At 42.2% G+C, this 19817-nt stretch overlaps 1 protein-coding gene across 1 annotated transcript in view; it reads right to left on the bottom strand.

Annotated features, from left to right (window-relative positions):
* Window positions 1-19817, bottom strand: part of LYST (lysosomal trafficking regulator) — a 591077-nt gene that overhangs the window by 563095 nt on the left and 8165 nt on the right. The window contains exon 2 of the mRNA XM_077289098.1: window positions 7822-8011. Coding sequence (XP_077145213.1) covers window positions 7822-8004 — 183 coding nt within the window. The 5' untranslated portion in view covers window positions 8005-8011. The remainder of the gene's footprint in view (window positions 1-7821; window positions 8012-19817) is intronic.

Below are 19817 nucleotides of genomic sequence, written 5' to 3'. Positions count from 1 at the left end.
CTGGTCAATTTTTAACCATTCTAACTTATTAAGAAAAACAAAATTATGCTTCAAGTATGATGCCGATTTAAAGTACACATGGGAAAAGTTATGTATTCACTATTTTGTGCGATAGAACTATCTGGTTTAAAGGCATAACACAATTAAAAGTTTGAAAATGGAGACATTTTAAAAATCAGAATCACTGGGATACGCTAAAGTGTTCCAGAGTTGTTACCACATAAATTGACACTACTCAGAATTGTAACATTTGGCCTCATTAGGAAGGTGAAAACAGGCTTTAGGTTGATGGGGTTAATTACCAAAATTGGTTCTCTCAAGGAAAAAGGCAGACTTCTTTTAAAAAAGTAAAGTTGCATGAATAAACATAAAAAACACAAATTCCTCATTGAATTTAAACCCAGAGATTTAAAAAAGCCCACACAAAGCTAAACTTATCACAGCAGCATTTAAACAGTGCTACCACTGGTGTTCCAATACATCAGTCTCATTCGCCTCCCCTGTAATGCCATCATTCGGAACCAATGGAATGGCTTGTCCTAGCATGCTTAACCCCTTCACCCCCAAGGGTGGTTTGCACGTTAATGACCAGGCCAATTTTTACAATTCTGACCACTGTCCCTTTATGAGGTTATAACTCTGGAACGCTTGAAAGGATCCCGGTGATTCTGACATTTTTTTATCGTGACATGTTGTACTTCATGACAGTAGTAAAATTTCTTTGATATTACTTGCGTTTATTTGTGGAAAAAATGGAAATTTGGCGAAAATTTTGAAAATTTCACAATTTTCCAACTTTGAATTTTTATTCCCTTAAATCACGGAGATATATCACAAAAATACTTAATAAGTAACATTTCCCACATGTCTACTTTACATCAGCACAATTTTGTAACCAAAATTTTTTTTGTTAGGGAGTTATAAGGGTTAAAAGTTGACCAGCGATTTCTAATTTTTACATTACCATTTTTAGAAAACACATATAAATAGTCAGCTCACCTGAATATCGGCTATTCCTCATCTGTTCCTGCACGGAGAAGTTGAGCATACGGTACACAGATTCATCATACTTTTTTTTAGAGACCATATCACATTTGAAGTCACCTTGAGGGGTCTATATGATAGAAAATACCAAAAACTGACACCATTCTAAAAACTGCACCCCTCAAGGTGCTCAAAACCACATTTAAGAAGGTTATTAACCCTTCAGGTGCTTCACAGGAATTTTTGGACTGTTTAAAAAAAAATGAAAATTTAACTCTTTTCCACAAAAAAATGACTTCAGATCCAATTTGTTTTATTTTACCAAGGGTAATAGGAGAAATTGGACCCCAAAAGTTGTTGTACAATTTGTCCTGAGTACGACAATACCCCATATGTGGGGGTAAACCACTGTTTGGGCGCATGGCAGAGCTCGGGAATTTAGGGAAGGCGCGCCATTTGACTTTTCAATGCAAAATTGTCTGGAATAGATAGAACGCCATGTCGCGTTTGGGGAGCCTGTGATGTGCCTAAACAATGGAAACCTCCCACAAGTGACCCCATTTTGGAAACTAGTCCACCTAAGGAACTTATCTAGATGTGTGGTGTGCACTTTGAAGCCCCAATTGTTTCACTAAAGTTTATAATAAAGAGCCGTGAAAATTAAAAAATCATTTTTTCCACAAAAATGATATTTTCGCCCCCAATTTTTTATTTTCCCAAGGGTATCCAGAGAAATTGGACTCCAAAAGTTGTTGTGCAATTTGTCCTGAGTACACTGATACCCCATATATGGGGGGGAACCACCGTTTGGGTGCATGGCAGAGCTCGGAAGGGAAGGAGAGCCATTTTGGAATGCAGACTTTGATGGAATGGTCTGCGGGCGTCACATTGCATTTGCAGAGCCCCTGATGTACCTAAACAGTAGAAACCCCCCAAAAGTGACCGCATATTGGAAACTAGACCCCCAAAGGAACTTATCTAGATGTGTTGTAAGAACTTTGAACCTCCAAGTGTTTCACTAAAGTTTATAACGCATAGCCGTGAAAATAAAAATAATTTTTTTCCCACAAAAATGATTTTTTAACCCCAAATTTTTATTTCCCCAAGGGTAACAGGAGAAATTGGACCCCAAAAGTTGTTCTCCAATTTGTCCTGAGTACGCTGATACCCCATATGTGGGGGCAAACCACTGTTTGGGTGCACGTCGGGGTTCGGAAGGAAAGAAGTGGCGTTTTGGAATGCAGACTTTAATGGAATGGTCTGTGGGCGTCACGTTGCGTTTGCAGAGCCCCTGATGTGCCTAAACAGTGGAAACCCCCCAATTCTAACTCCAGCCCTAATCCCAACACACTCCTAACCCTAATACCAACACATCCCTAAGGCTGCTTTCACACTAGCGTTGGTACGGGGCCGTCGAGCTGCGTCGGCCCGACGTACCGACGCATACTGTGAAGAAAATGCCCGAGGTTGGCAGCGGAAGCAGTCTTAAGACGCTTTCGCTGCTTCATTGTAAGGTACGGGGAGGAGGGGGTGGAGTTTCGGCCGCGCATGTGCGGTCGAAAATGGCGGTCCTGACGCACAAAAAAACGTTACATGTAACTTTTTTTGTGGCGGTGGTGCGCCAAAACACGGCGCAACCGTCGCACGACGGTTGCGACGTGTGGCACTGCGTCGCAATGCGTCGCTAATAAAAGTCTATGGAGAAAAAACGCATCCTGCAGACAACTTTGCAGGATGCGTTTTTTATCCACAACGACGCATTGCGAGGTGCAGTGCACGACGCTAGTGTGAAAGAGGCCTATCCCTAATCCCAACCCTAACCACACACACCCCTAGCCCAAACATAAACGTAATCCAAACCCTAACCCCAACTCTAGCCCCAACCCTAATGGGAAAATGGAAATAAATAAATTTTTTTATTTTATTAGTTTTCCCTAACTAAGGGGGGTTTGATTTACTATATATAGGTTTTTATTGCAAAAAATAGTTTTTGCGTCACCACATTTTGAGAGCGATAATTTTTCCATATTTTGGTCCACAGAGTCATGTGAGGTCTTGTTTTTTGCGGGATGAGTTGATGCTTTTATTGGTACCATTTTCGGGCACATGACATTTTTTGATCCGATTTTTGCTAGGCAGAATGAACAAAAAACAGCAATTCATGAATTTCTTTTGGGGGGGCCTTTATACTGTTCCGCATGTGGTAAAATTGATAAAGCAGTTTTATTCTTCGGGTTAGTACGATTACAGCGATACCTATTTATATCTTTTTTTATGTTTTGGCGCTTTTATAAAATAAAAACTATTTTATATAAAAAATAATTGTTTTTGCATCGCTTTATTCTGAGGGCTATAACTTTTTAATTTTTTTGCTGATGACGCTGTATTGCGGCTCTTTTTTTGCAGGACAAGATGACGTTTCAGGCCTTACCATGTTTATTTATATCCATCTTTTTGATTGCGTGTTATTCCACTTTTTGTTGGGCGGTATGATGATAAAGCATTGTTTTTTGCCTCATTTTTTATTTATATTTTTACGCTGGTCTGGAATACGATTTAAGTAAATAGATAGGGGAGATAAGTGTGGAGTGTGCACCACTAAAAGCGCTATGTATCCCTATATGTATGGAAATCTTTATATGTGTAAAAAATTTTATTACATAAATTACATTAAAAAACATTAAAAATACATCAAAAATAGGAACTAATTTAATGGCGGTATCTTAAAAGACAAAAAACATACAAAAAACATTCGAAGAGCCACCTTATGGTAAAATGAATATGATCCACCCCATGCAGACATTGGGGTACAGTATGTAAATAGTGGGGCGGGGAGTAGATAAAACCACAGACAAAAGTAAGGATAAAAGATAAGGGTAAAAAGTAAGGATAAAAATGGGTGCACAAGGAGAAAGGGAAAGAGGAGGGGGGTTCTCCATGACTTTATGAAGTAAGATAAAATACGATACAGGGGGACTGAAGAACATCTTTACTCATGAGAAGGCATAAAGTTCAACCTCATGATTCAAGCCTCTAGGGGCTAAGCTGTCTAATGTGAAGATCCACTTAGATTCTGTACGTGACATTAGTTTAATATAGTCACCCCCCCTCCAATTCCTATGCATCCCCTGAATGCCACAGAAGGTGAGTCCCCTTGTTGATCTTCCATGGTACTCCTTAAAATGTCTTGACAGAGGATGGCCTTCAAAACCTTTTTCTATATTGTTAAAGTGTTCCTTCAGCCTATCCATCAGTCTACGTTTAGTGCGGCCTACATATATTTTATCGCAAGGGCACTTACCGTATATACTCGAGTATAAGCCGACCCGAGTATAAGCCGAACCCCCTAATTTTGCCACAAAAAACTGGGAAAACTTATTGACTCGATTATAAGCCTAGGGTGGAAAATGCAGCAGGTACCGGTGAATTTCAAAATTAAAAATAGATACTCCATACCGTTCATTATGGCCCCATAGATGCTCCACATAAAGCTGTGCCACATATAATGCTCTGCACCGTTCATTATGGCCCCATAGATGCTCCACATAAAGCTGTGCCATATATACAATGCTCTGCACCGTTGCCCCATAGCTGTGCCATATATATAATGCTCTGCACCGTTGCCCCATAGCTGTGCCATATATATAATGCTCTGCACCGTTGCCCCATAGCTGTGCCATATATATAGTGCTCTGCACCGTTGCCCCATAGCTGTGCCATATAGTGCTCTGCACCATTGCCCCATAGCTGTGCCATATAGTGCTCTGCACCGTCCATTATTGCCCCATAGCTGTGCCATATAGTGCTCTGCACCGTCCATTATTGCCCCATAGCTGTGCCATATAGTGCTCTGCACCATTGCCCCATAGCTGTGCCATATAGTGCTCTGCACCATTGCCCCATAGATAGCTGTGCCATATAGTGCTCTGCACCGTTGCCCCATAGCTGTGCCATATAGTGCTCTGCACCATTGCCCCATAGCTGTGCCATATAGTGCTCTGCACCGTTGCCCCATAGCTGTGCCATACAGTGCTCTGCACCGTTGCCCCATAGCTGTGCCATACAGTGCTCTGCACCGTTGGAGGGGGGGTGACTATATTAAACTAATGTCACGTACAGAATCTAAGTGGATCTTCACATTAGACAGCTTAGCCCCTAGAGGCTTGAATCATGAGGTTGAACTTTATGCCTTCTCATGAGTAAAGATGTTCTTCAGTCCCCCTGTATCGTATTTTATCTTACTTCATAAAGTCATGGAGAACCCCCCTCCTCTTTCCCTTTCTCCTTGTGCACCCATTTTTATCCTTACTTTTTACCCTTATCTTTTATCCTTACTTTTGTCTGTGGTTTTATCTACTCTCCGCCCCACTATTTACATACTGTACCCCAATGTCTGCATGGGGTGGATCATATTCATTTTACCATAAGGTGGCTCTTCGAATGTTTTTTGTATGTTTTTTGTCTTTTAAGATACCGCCGTTAAATTAGTTCCTATTTTTGATGTATTTTTAATGTTTTTTAATGTAATTTATGTAATAAAATTTTTTACACATATAAAGATTTCCATACATATAGGGATACATAGCGCTTTTAGTGGTGCACACTCCACACTTATCTCCCCTATCTATTTACTTAAATCGTATTCCAGACCAGCGTTGCTAGTGGGTGTGGCTTTTACAATTTTTGGAGCATCAGTGGTTATATTAAGAGCAGGAGACAGCCGGGACCTATAGCCCTGACGAAGAAGGTCCGGAGACCTTCGAAACGCGTAGGCACTTTGGTCCCTATCGGCACCCGTCCTCTGCTCTTTTTTTCCTTTCCCATCCTGGTGACGTCACCCTGACCACACACGCCCCCTCATTCCACCGCTCTCTCTAGCGGCGTCCTCGCAGCCCACGTGTGCCGGCCAACGGCGCTTCAGGCGTGTGAAGGCAGAGCATCAGCTAGGGAGGACGCTCCCGAATTAGTGAGTGTTTCTGCCGCTTCTCACCGCCGCCTGGACCCTTCCGCTCCGGACACATGATGCCCCTGCTCCAATATACACCAGAATAACGCCAGTACCTGCACCTCAACAGTAAGTGTGCGGCTACTTCTAACTCATCTGTTATATATTTATTACACTGACACATATACTGTACCTACTGTGGCAACAAGGCACTGTGCTGCCTGTGACTGCTGGCAACGGTTGTCTGGCATTAGCTTATTTTTATTAATAGTGGTGTGTTACTAGTGGTGTTATTGGGGGGTCGCAGCCACTTCCTCACTGTTGGTAGCTGCCAACCATCAGCACTTTTGCGTCTATTCAGAGGTTCTTTTATCTCTCAGGTACACTCATCTAATTGCACGTTCTTTAGCTGGTTAGCGCGGTGTCCTTATCCCTTTTACAGTCTTCCTATACTACGTGACAGATTCAGCACAGTGGCTGTCTAGGCACCAGCAGCTTTCCACCATATTTCTCCTAGGAGCGCCGGTGTGTTTCCTTCCTTGTATATTTTTTATATTTTTACGGTGTTCACTGAAGGGGTTAACTAGTTGGACAGTTTTATAGGTCGGGTTGGTACGGATGCAGCGATACTAAATATGTGTACTTTTATTGTTTTTTTTATCTATATAAAAAATGTATTGATTGGAACAATATTTTTTTTCTTTATTTAGGAATTTAAAAAAATATATTTTTGCACAGTGTAATTTTTTTTATTTTTTTACTTTTTTACATTGTCTCAGGGTGGGACATCACTGTATAAAGTCAGATCGCTGACCTGACACTTTGCACAGCACTGTGTCAGATCAGCGATCTGACAGGCAGTGCAGGAGGCTTGGCGACGCCTGCTCTCAGCAGGCACTGACAAGCCGCCTCCCTGAAAGACCCGGAGGACCACCGCGGCCATCTTGGATCCGGGGCCTGCAGGGAGGAGAACGGAGGAGACCCTCGGAACAACGCGATAACATCGCGGTGTTCTGAGGGTCTCAGGGAAGCACGCAGGGAGCCCCCTCCCTGTGCGATGCTTCCCTATGCCACCGGAATGCTATGATCATGTTTGATCGCAGTGTTCCAGGGGTTAATGTGTCGGGAGCGGTCCGTGACCGCTCCTGGCACATAGTGCCGGATTGTCAGCTGTGATAATCAGATGACACCCGTCCGCGATCAGCGGCGCTCCCCCCCCGTGAGCACGGCTGATCGCGTTGGTCATACTATTCCGTCCATGGGAATTAGGGCCCGGGTCAAATGGACGGAATAGCACATCCAATGGTAGAAAGGGGTTAAGGCCTCTGTAACTGACATCTTAGACCACCTGTAGAGTCCAGTATGTGGTGGGTGAAATTCATAGGAGAATATTTTCAAAATACACTGCAATACTGTGTTTGATTGCAAGTTAAAGTCCTCTAAGAGAAATAAAAAAAAAAAAAAAAGGAAAAGTAAATAAAAAAATTAAAAAGTTTAAATCACTCTTTTTCCATTTATTAAAATAAAAAAATGAGACTGATCTACCAATATATAAAAATTTTAACAATATGTTAGACACCAAAAAGGAAGGAGCTAAAATGCATGAAAGGAACAACCTACAAGAAATGCAATAAAAACAGATCAATAACAGTATAAAAAATGAAATCTTAGCATGCAAAAAACAAAACCTCACATAGCAACATTGACAGAAAATTATAAAAGTTGCAAGTAAAAAAAGTAGACCCAAACAAATTTTTTAAGCACTAATATACAAAAAAACACTAATAAATTTGGTAGTACTGTACTCAAACTGACCTGAAGAATATGGTCAGGTAATTTTTACCCAAATATAAATTTTCATTTTTTTTTGTAATGTAGCTAATACAACATACCGGACCAATAATTTTATTGAGTGTGGCTAGTAGCAGATGTCCTCGTCCATTCGTCAGGTATTCCACAAGTATTACTATATGGCTTTCGTCCTCTTCATCATCCTTAATCTCCCCCTGAACACTACAAAGTTTATTAACATCAGACAAAAATTCTCTAGCAATGTCATTGCAGTGGACATTCATGATGAATCTGGAAAAAAAAAAAACAAACAAATGACTTAAAATGAAACAACATTCACTGTACAATTCTGACCAGTGTCATCTTATCTTATAGTAACTCTGGAACGCTTCAACGGATCCCACTGATTCAGAGACTGCTTTATGTGACATATTGTACTTTATGATAGCGATAACATTTAGAAAATTTAGCAATTTCTCAAAAAAAAAACTTGTGCGCCCTTAAAGGGAACCTGTCACCAGGTTTGGCTGATATGAGATACGGCCATCACCTTTCAGGGCTGATATACAGCATTCTATAATGCAATATATCTGCCCCCAACCCGACCTGTAAGAGAAGAAAAATAACTTTTACTATAGTCACATGCGAGGTGGTCCGGTCCAAGGGGTTTCGCTCTTCTTGATCCGGCGCCTCTCATCTTCTTGCGATGGTGCCCTCCTTCTTGGATCATGTGGATGACGCGTCTCTGCATCATCCACAGTCTGCTCTGCACCGCGCTCCTGCTCAGATGTACTAATCTGCTCTTTTGCTCTTTTCAGAGTAAAATCCGCTCGGCCTCTCTGACCTTTCCCGGCACCTGTGCATTGCAGTACTTTGCTCTGCCCTCAACAGGGTAGATAAGTACGCATGCACAGGAGCGTGATGCCGGGGAGACTGTGTGGATGATGCAGGGACGCGTCATCCACACAAACCAAGAAGAAGGGCAGCTTCGCAAGATGGGAGGTGCCGAACCAAGAAGAGCGAAAGCCCTCAGCCCAGACCGCACCACAGTTGAGAATAATAAAAGTTATTTTTCTGGTCTTCCGGGTTGGGTTGAGGGCTTATATACAGCATTATGGAATGCTGTATATCAGCCCTGAAAGGTGGTGGCCGTAACTCGTTTCGGCCAAACCTGGTGACAGGTTCACTTTAAACCAGAGAGTTATATTACACAAAATAGTTAATGAGTAACATGTCCCATATGTCTATTATACCTCTGCACAATTCTTAAACACATATTTTTTTGTTAGGATGTTAAAAGGGTTAAAAGTTGACCAGCAATTTCTCATTTGCCCAACAAAATTTACAAAACTATTTTTTAAGGACCTTAGAGAGGCCTTTATGACGGAAAATACCCAAAAAACTGCAACCCTCAAGGTGCTCAAAACCACATACAAGAACTTTATTAACCCTTCAGGTAATTCACAGGAATTAATGGAAAATGGACCCTAAAATTTGTTGTTAAATTTCTCCTTAGTACACGGATTCCACATACAGTGCCTTGCGAAAGTATTCGGCTCCCTGGAACTTTTCAACCTTTTCTCACATATCATGGTTCAAACATAAGGATACCAAATGTAAATTTTTGGTGAAGAATCAACAACAAGTGAAACACAATTGTGAAGTTGAACGAAATTTATTGATTATTTTAAATTTTTGTGGAAATTCAAAAACTGAAAAGTGGGGCGTGCAATATTATTCGGCCCTTTAACTTAATACTTTGTTGCTCCACCTTTTGCTGTGATTATAGCTGCAAGTCGCTTGGGGTATGTCTCTATCAGTTCTGTACATCGAGAGACTGAAATTCTTGCACATTCTTCCTTGGCAAACAGCTCGAGCTCAGTGAGGTTTGATGGAGATCATTTGTGAACAGCAGTTTTTAGCTTTTTCCACAGAATCTCGATTGGATTTTGACTTGGCCATTCTAACACCTGGATACTTTTACTTGTGAACCATTCCATTGTAGATTTTGCTTTATGTTTGGGATCAATGTCTTGGTGGAAGACAAATCTCCGTCCCAGTCTCAGGTCTTTTGCAGACTATAACAGGTTTACTTCAGGAATGGTCCTGTACTTGGCTCCATCCATCTTCCCATCAATTTTAACCATCTTCCCTGTCCCTACTGAAGAAAAGCAGGCCCAAACCATGATGCTGCCACCACCACCACCATGTTTGACAGTGGGGATGGTGTGATCAGGGTGATGAGCTGTGTTGCCTTTACGCCAAACATATCATTTGGCATTGTTGCCAAAAAGTTTGATTTTGGTTTCATCTTACCAGAGCACCTTCTTCCATATGTTTGGTGTGTCTCCCAGGTGGCTTGTTGTTAACTTTTAACGACACTTTTTATGGATATCTTTGAGAAATGGCTTTCTTCTTGCCACTCTTCCATAAAGGCCAGATTTGTGCAGTGTACGACCGATTGTTGTCCTATGGACAGACTGTCCCAGCTCAGCTGTAGATCTCTGCAGTTCATCCAGAGTGATCGTGGGCCTCTTGGCTGCATCTCTGATCAGTCTTCTCCTTGTTTGAGATGAAAGTTTAGAGGGACGGCCGGGTCTTGGTAAATTTGCAGTGGTATGACACTCCTTCCATTTCAATATGATCGCTTGCTCAGTGCTCCTTGGGATGTTTAAGGTTTTGGAAATCATTTTGTATCCAAATCCAGCTTTAAACTTAACCACAACAGTATCACGGACCTGCCTGTTATGTTCCTTGGTCTTCATGATGCTCTCTGTGCTTCATACAGAACCCTGAGACTAACACAGAGCAGGTGCATTTATACGGAGACTTGATTACACAAAGGTGGATTATATTTATCATCATTAGGCATTTAGGACAACATTGGATCATTCAGAGATCCACAATGAACTGCTGGAGTGAGTTTGCTGCAAAGAAAGTATAGGGGCCGAATAATATTGCACGCCCCACTTTTCAGTTTTTGAAAATCCGCGAAAATTTAAAATAACCAATAAATTTCGTTCAACTTCCCAATTGTGTTCCACTTGTTGATTCTTCACCAAAAATTTACATTTGGTATCTTTATGTTTGAAACATGATATGTGGGAAAAGGTTGAAAAGTTCCAGGGAGCCGAATACTTTCACAAGGCACTGTATGTGGGGGAAAACTACTGTTTGGGTGCACGACAGGCCTCAGAAAGGAAGGAGTGACGTTTTGTAACTCAGACTTTGACTTTGATGGAATTGTCTGCGGGTGTGATGTCGCATTGCGGGTGTCATGTCGCATTTAGAGAGCTCCTGAGGTGCCTACACAGTGAAAATCCCCCACAAGTGACCCCATTTTGGAAACTAGATCCCTCAAGGAATTTATCTAGATGTGTGATGAGCACATTGAAACCCCAGGAACTTCACAGAAATTTATAACGTAGAGCCATGAAAATAGAAAATAAAAATAAATAATGTCATTTTTCCCACAAAAATGTTATTTTACGCCCAATTTGTTTATTTTCACGTAAGGCAACAGGACAAAATGGACCCCAAAAATTGTTGTGCAATTTCTTCTAAGTACACCAATATCTCATATGTGTTTTGAAAACTACTTTTGAGGTACAGTGCAAAGCTCAGAAGCGCCATATTGGAGTTCAGATTCTGCTAGACTGGTTTGAGGGTGCCATGTCACACTGGCAGAGCCAGTGAGGTGCCAGAACAGCAGAACCCCCCCCCCATAAGAGACAACATTTTACAAAATACACTTCCCAGTTAATTCATCTAGGGGTGCAGTGATCATATTGACACCACAGATGTATCACATAATTTTATACCATTGGGAAATGAAGAAAAAAAAATACATTTTTACCACAAAAATTTAGTTTTAGCCCCAGATTTAATATTTTCACAAGTAGAAATAGGCAAAAATGACACAAAGACTTGTTCCACAATTTCTGGTGAATATGGAAACACCCCATATGTTGCTGTACAGGGCTGCTTAGCCATAAGGCGAGACTCGGGAGGGACAGCGTGCAATAGCCTCCTGTAGAGCAGATTTTCTTAGAATAGTTTGCAGACTCTATGTACAGAGCCCCCCCAAGTGCTAGAAGAGCAGAATCCTCCTTAACGTTAACCCATTTTGGAAATTATACCGCTTTCAAGAATTTATCTACATGTGTAGTGACGATTGGGCGTTTTCCAGAAACAAGCAGCAATGGATGCTGCTGAGAGAAAATTGCAAAAGGACGTTGTAGTGACCAGTACATTACAGTACAGACCAAAAGTTTGGACACACCTTCTCATTTAAAGATTTTTCTGTATTTTCATGACTATGAAAATTGTACATTCACACTGAAGGCATCAAAACTATGAATTAATACATGTGGAATTATATACTTAACAAGAAAGTGTGAAACAACAGAAAATATGTCTTATATTCTAGATTCTTCAAAATAGCCACCTTTTGCTTTGATGACTGCTTTGCACACTCTTGGCATTTTCTTGATGAGCTTCAAGAGGTAGTCACCGGAATTGGTTTTCACTTCACAGTTGTGCCCTGTCAGGTTTAATAAGTGGGATTTCTTGCTTTATAAATGGGGCTAGGACCATCAGTTGTGTTGTGCAGAAGTCTGGTGGATACACAGCTGATAGTCCTACTGAATAGACTGTTAGAATTTGTATTATGGCAAGAAAAAAGCAGCTAAGTAAAGAAAAACGAGTGGCCATCATTACTTTAAGAAATGAAGGTCAGTCAGTCCGAAAAAATTGGGAAAACTTTGAAAATGTCCCCAAGTGCAGTGACAAAAACCATCAAGCGCTACAAAGAAACTGGCTCACATGAGGACCGCCCCAGGAAAGGAAGACCAAGAGTCACCTCTGCTTCTGAGGATAAGTTTATCCGAGTCACCAGCCTCAGAAATCGCAGGTTAACAGCAGTTCAGATTAGAGACTGGGTCAATGCCACACAGAGTCCTAGCAGCAGACACATCTCTACAACAACTGTTAAGAGGAGACTTTGTGCAGCAGGCTTTCAAGGTAAAATAGTTGCTACGAAACCACTGCTAAGGACAGGCAACTAGCAGAAGAGACTTGTTTGGGCTAAAGAACACAAGGAATGGACATTAGACCACTGGAAATCCGTGCTTTGCTCTGATGAGTCCAAATTTGAGATCTTTGGTTCCAACCACCGTGTCTTTGTGCGACGCAGAAAAGGTGAACGGATGGACTCTACATGCCTTGTTCCCACAGTGAAGCATGGAGGAGGAGGTGTGATGTTGTGGGGGTGCTTTGCTGGTGGCACTGTTGGGGATTTATTCAAAATTGAAGGCATACTGAACCAGCATGGCTACCACAGCATCTTGCAGCGGCATGCTATTCCATCTGGTTTGTGTTTAGTTGGACCATCATTTATTTTTCAACAGGACAATGACTCCAAACACACCTTCAGGCTGTGGAAGGGCTATTTGACCAAGGAGGAGAGTGATGTGGTGCTACGCAAGATAACCTGGCCTCCACAGTCACCTGACCTGAACCCAATCGAGATGGTTTGGGGTGAGCTGGACCGCAGAGTGAAGGCAAAAGGGCCAACAAGTGCTAAGGATCTCTGGGAACTCCTTTCAGATTGTTGGAAGACCATTCCCGGTGGCTACCTCTTGAAGCTCATCAAGAGAATGCCAGGAGAGTGCAAAGCAGTCATCAAAGCAAAAGGTGGCTACTTTGAAGAACCTAGAATATAAGACATATTTTCAGTTGTTTCACACTTTTTTGTTAAGTATATAATTCCACATGTGTTAATTCATAGGTTTGATGCCTTCAGTGTGAATGTACAATTTTCATAGTCATGAATACAGAAAAATCTTTAAATGAGAAGGTGTGTCCAAACTTTTGGTCTGTACTGTAACATAGAGTACATACTCACCATCACTTGTCACTTTGATCCCCGAAGCCAGTGTCACCTGTAAAAAGTATTAAAATAACAAACAAACAATATACTCCCTGATCCGCAGAAATCCACGAGAGTCCCACGACGATCTCCCGTGGAGAGCAGAAGCATCAGCTGATGCGACGGCTCTCTAGGGGCTCCAGGAATACAATGACGGGAGGGAGATATCCTTCCACACTGTATTCCTCCACCACTGTAAAAAATAGTCCCTAGTCTCACTTTTGGCATTGCTGTGTGAGAAAGTTCCCACGCAGCAATTGCCGTAAAGTGAGACCAGTGAACTACAGTAACCTCTCAGTGATGCACTGCAGGAGCCATTGTCTCCTGTCAGTGTGTCGCTGAAGGTCCTATAGAGCAGTGACATCACCCGATGTCACTGTTCTATAGGGGAGATCGCCGTGGGCACTTGTTATTAATTGGACTACGGCGGACAGGTAGTATACGGTTTATTATTTTACATTTTTTGCAGGCGCTGAAGTATGGTAAGTATGGTTAAATTAAGAATAATAAAATACTTTCTTCTGGCTGTCTTTATTTTGTTTTTAACTCTTTCACTACTCTAGGATTAATAATGGATAGGTGTCTTATTGACGCCTCTCCATTATTAATCCGGCTTAATGTCACCTTACAATAGCAAGGTGACATTAACCCCTTATTACCCCATATCCCACCGCTACTCAGGAGTGGGAAGAGAGGGGCTAAGTGCCGGAATTGGCGCATCTTACAGATGCGCCATTTCAGGGGCAGCTGCGGACTGGTATTTGTAGCCGGGGGGCAATATCCATGGCCCCTCTCTAGGCTATGAATATCAGCCCGCAGCTGTCTGCGTAGCCTTTCTGGCTATAAAATATATGGGGACTCCACGTCATTTTTTTGGGGGGGGTCCCCCTATTTTAATAGCCAGTAAAGGCTACGCAGACAGCTGCGGGCTGATATTCATAGGCTAGAGAGGGGGCCATGGGTATTACCCCCTTCCCAGGCTACAAATATTGGCCCCCGGCCATCGGCTTTCCCCCTCTGGCGCAGAAAACTGCGTGGGAGCCCATGCCATTTTTTTCCGCTTTTTTTTTAATTAAATGCTCATTAAAGCTTCTTTCACACTTCCGTTGGTACGGGGCCGTCACAAAACGTCGGCACAACGTACCGACGGACAGTGATTTTTTGCACAACGTGGGCAGCGGATGCAGTGTTTCAACGCGTCCGCTGCCCATTGTGAAGTCCCAGGGAGGAGGGGGTGGAGTCCTGGCCGCGCCTGCGCAGTTCAAAATCCAGGACCCGACGTACGAAAAAACGTTCCCTTTAATGTTTTTTTGCAACGACGGTCCGCAAAATACCGACGCATCCAGTGCACGATGTATGGAACGTGTGTCCATACGTCGCGATGCGTCGGTAATTCAAGTCTATGGACAAAAAACGCATCCTGCGGGCAACTTTGCAGGATTCATTTTTTCTCCAAAACTACACATTACGACAGAGGCCAAACGACGCAAGTGTGAAAGTAGCCTTAGAAACATAGGCCTATTATATATCTTTGGCTTTATCGATCTATAGATATATTTATAGATAGATATATCTATAGATACATAGATGTATCTATCCATATATCTGGCTGCTTTCAAACATCAGGTTTTTGCCGTTAGGCACAATCCAGCGAGTTTTGAAAAAAAAAGGATCCGTTTTTTTCTCATAGAGTTGTATTAGCGCAGGATTGCACCTGATGGCCACACGTTTCATCCGTTTTTTGCCGGATCCTTCAGAAAAGCTGTTTCTGGCGGATGGAGAAAATGTACAGAAGAACGTTTTTTCTGTCCAGTGAAAAAATGAACAGCGACGGATCCGGCGAAAAATGCATGAAACAGATGTGAAATGATAAATCCGGCCTCCGAATCCGGTTTTTCATACATTTTTTCCATTGAAATCATGCACATCTTTCATTCTTTCTCTCTAAAAAATGGATCAGTTGCATCAGTTTTTCACTATTTGCAACAGATCCGTTTTTTCAAAAATTCGCCGGATCCTACCTGATGGATAGATGTAGATAGATATATGGATAGTTAGGCTACTTTCACACATCAGTTTGTTTCCGTCAGGCAGGATCCGGTGAATTTGTGGAAAAACGGATCCATTGCAAATAGTGAAAAACTGATGCAACTGATCCATTTTTTGCCGGATCCGTTGCTGTGCGTTTTTTCACCGGACAGAAAAAAAACTTTCCTCTGTATGTTATCTCCGTCCGGCGGAAAGTTTTTTTTTTTACGGATCCGACAAAAAACGGATGAAACATGTGGCCATCTGGCGCAATCCGGTCGCTAATACAACTCTGAGAAAAAAACGGATCCGGCGATAAAAAAAAACGGATCCTTTTTTTTCAAAACTCGCCGGATTGTGCCTGACAGCAAAAACCTGATGTGCGAAAGTAGCTTAACTATCTATCTACATCTATCTCATTCCTTCTATCTATGTATCTATCTATCTGTCTATCTATGTGTGTAATGGAGTGTGGGTTGGACAAATGTAAAAGAGGAGGTTGGACAAGACATGACAAATCTTTTTTTTTTTTTGTTCAGTAATACATCTCTATTTAGCTTTCAAAACCGCATCAAAATGCACCTGCATTTTCTGCCAAGAACTGCGGATTTAGTGCAGAAAAATCCGCAGGCAAATCTGCAACGTGTGCACATACCCTAAGAATTAGAGCAATCCATATGGTGAGAGATGCCTCTGACAGCGAGATGGAGCGGGATCACTGAATAGAGATTTACCACATCACATGTAAAAGAAGAATAAATAGAATACCATCTGAAATCACCAAAGAACTGCAACACAGAAGAGTAAGGTGGTATTATTGCCTTAGTGAAATGTTCCCAAACTCCTTATATCTCTGCTGGCGAGGTGGCGGCCATAGGGGTACACTACTGCATATTCTACGGGAGTGCCCGATTATTTCTAACGTTTGAAATAAACTATTTACCAGCTGATCTCAAACGCCATCCATACTAGAGTTTAGTGTGATCATTCATTAGCATTGTTTCTTTTCGTGTGAATTAAGTGCCTGCAAAGGGAAGGGTGCTCAACACATACACATTACTGATAGCCAAAGTAAGTATTACTAGGATGTGGAAAAATCATAATCAACCATGATTAGAGGATGTTATATGTTCTATCAATAAAACATGTTCATTTGATGATTGACTACAAGAATAATCGGGTTCATAACGTCTTCTCTTACTGGAAGTTCTAGTTTCAACACCCAAAATTACATCTCAGGTGTGAACCCTGAAATCATGTAGAGAGGTCTACAATATATAACTGTCTATAATTTAAAGTGGCTATTATTAGATTTACCTGTCCTATATGGTTTAATTATGTATTTTGGATATGATATCTAGTTGCTTACTATACAGATAGTCCTCGACTTACGACGTTGATCCGTTCTTACGCGGCGTCGTAAACCGAATTTCGACGTAAGTCGGACCATACGTTCATACAGTACTGTACCATAATAACAGTACAGTACTGCAAACACTTAGCCTATCCAAACACCTATCCTAACACAGTACCCTACATAATTAGGGTGTTATGGCGTGCAGGAGACTCGTTTTCCTCATGTAACCGGGTACAGTGTACAGTACTGGACTCTATTCTTCCACCGCTGCACGTGGTTGCACGTAGTTCGACTTACGACGCAAAACCGCGGAAGTCGGAATGAGGCGTCGTATAAAGCGTCGTAACCACGAAACGACGTAACACGAGACCGTCGTAACCCGAGGACTAACTGTATAAAGTTATTTTCTTATTATTTATTGTGTGAAAGCAACATGTTTTTGATATTCTATAAGCATTGTTACTTATTTGAAAAAACTTATTGTTTAAAAAACAAATAAAAAAAATAAAGTGACAATGGTCAGAATTGAAAAAATTGGCCTAGTCAGGAAAGTAAAAACAGACCATGGAATGAAGGGGTTAAATCCCTCTCCTTTACAATGTAACCACTGGGATTCAAGAATCATTCCTTTCATGTTTAAGCTTAGCTTAAAAGTTCAATAAAAAAATATAAAGTCTCTGATATGTTCGACTTGTCATAGGGTACCGTCACACAGTGGCATTTTCATCGCTACGACGGCACGATTCGTGACGTTCTAGCGATATCGTTACGATCTCGCAGTGTCTGACACGCAGCAGCGATCAGGGACCCTGCTGAGAATCGTACGTCGTAGCAGATCGTTTGAAACTTTCTTTCGTCGCTGGATCTCCCGCTGTCATCGCTGGATCGTTGTGTGTGACAGCGATCCAGCGATGCGATCGCTTGTAACCAGGGTAAACATCGGGTTACTAAGCGCAGGGCCGCGCTTAGTAACCCGATGTTTACCGTGGTTACCAGCGTAAAAGTAAAAAAAAACAAACAGTACATACTCACATTCCGGTGTCCGTCAGGTCCCTTGCAGTCTGCTTCCCGCTCTGACTGTCTGCCGGCCGGAAAGTGAGAGCAGATCACAGCGGTGACGTCGCCGCTGTGATCTGCTTTCACTTTACGGCGGCACTCAGTCAGAGCGGGAAGCGGACGGCAAGGGACCTGACGGACATCAGATGGTGAGTATGTACGGTTTGTTTTTTTTTACTTTTACGCTGGTAACCACGGTAAACATCGGGTTACTAAGCGCGGCCCTGCGCTTAGTAACCCGATGTTTACCCTGGTTACCAGCGAACCTCGGCATCGTTGGTCGCTGGAGAGCTGTCTGTGTGACAGCTCCCCAGCGACCACACAACGACTTACCAACGATCACGGCCAGGTCGTATCGCAGGTCGTGATCGTTGGTAAATCGTATAGTGAGACGGTACCCATACAGTCCAATATTGTGACATTATGACAAAAATAATGTAAAAGAAAAATATATACATGAATAATTTAACTTCATTACATGCTCATACCCTGTGAAGTTTTCCATTTTTTTCACATTACAACCCTAAATGCTAATGTATTTTATTGGGAATTTATGTAATATACCAGGACAAGTACAAATTGTTTGTGAAGTGTTAAGGAAATGATACATGGTTTTTTAATTACTAGATGGTGGCACAATTCTAACGCATCGGGTATTCTAGAAAATGTATATAGTTTATTTATGAAGATTTCAGAATAATGCAATTTATAAACAGGATTCGGCCGGCCGGGCGCGACCAATCAGCGAAGCGTGGTTCAAATCCCGCGCCAATTCGTGGCCAGACTGCGCCAATCTGTGAAGCCAGGGTTGGCTCCAGGTTTTTGAGGGCCCCCCTTAACACATACCACGATTCATGATGCACAGATACAGCAGAGAACTATAGCACAGCCACGTAGCATATAACACAGCCCACGTAGTATATAACACAGCCCACGTAGCATTTAGCACAGCCATGTAGCATATAATACAGCCACGTAGTATACTGCAAAGCCCACGTAGCATATAACACAGCCCACGTAGTATATTGCACAGCCCACATAGCATATAACACAGCCCACGTAGTATATAGCACAGCCACATACTATGTAACACAGCCACGTAGTATATAGCACAGCCACGTAGCATATAACACCGCCATGTAGCATATAACACAGCCACGTAGTATATAACACAGCCACATAGTATATAACACAGCCACGTAGTATATAACACAGCCACGTAGTATATGCACAGCCACGTAGTATATGCACAGCCACGTAGTATATGCACAGCCACGTAGTATATGCACAGCCACGTAGTATATGCACAGCCACGTAGTATATGCACAGCCACGTAGTATATGCACAGCCACGTAGTATATGCACAGCCACGTAGTATATGCACAGCCCACAGTATATTGCACAGCCCACAGTATATTGCACAGCCCACGTAGCATATAACACAGCCATGTAGTATATAGCACAGCCACGTAGCATATAACACAGCCATGTAGTATATAGCACAGTCAAGTAGTATATAGCACAGCCCACGTAGTATATAACACAGCCCACGCAGTATATAGCAGTGTGGGCACTGTTAAAAAAAGAATTAAAATAAAAAATAGTTATATACTCACCTTCTGGCGGCCCCCAGATCCAGCCCAGGCCTTTAGCGATGCTCCCGCCAGGTCCGTTCCCAGTGATGCTTTGCGGCAATAACCCGTGTTGATGTAGCGGTCTCGTGAGAC

This window comes from Ranitomeya variabilis, chromosome 2, assembly GCF_051348905.1.
Source record: "Ranitomeya variabilis isolate aRanVar5 chromosome 2, aRanVar5.hap1, whole genome shotgun sequence".
Taxonomy (NCBI): Eukaryota; Metazoa; Chordata; class Amphibia; order Anura; family Dendrobatidae; genus Ranitomeya; species Ranitomeya variabilis.
Note: the sequence above shows the minus strand (reverse complement) of the source record. Positions and strands in the feature narration are given on the sequence as shown.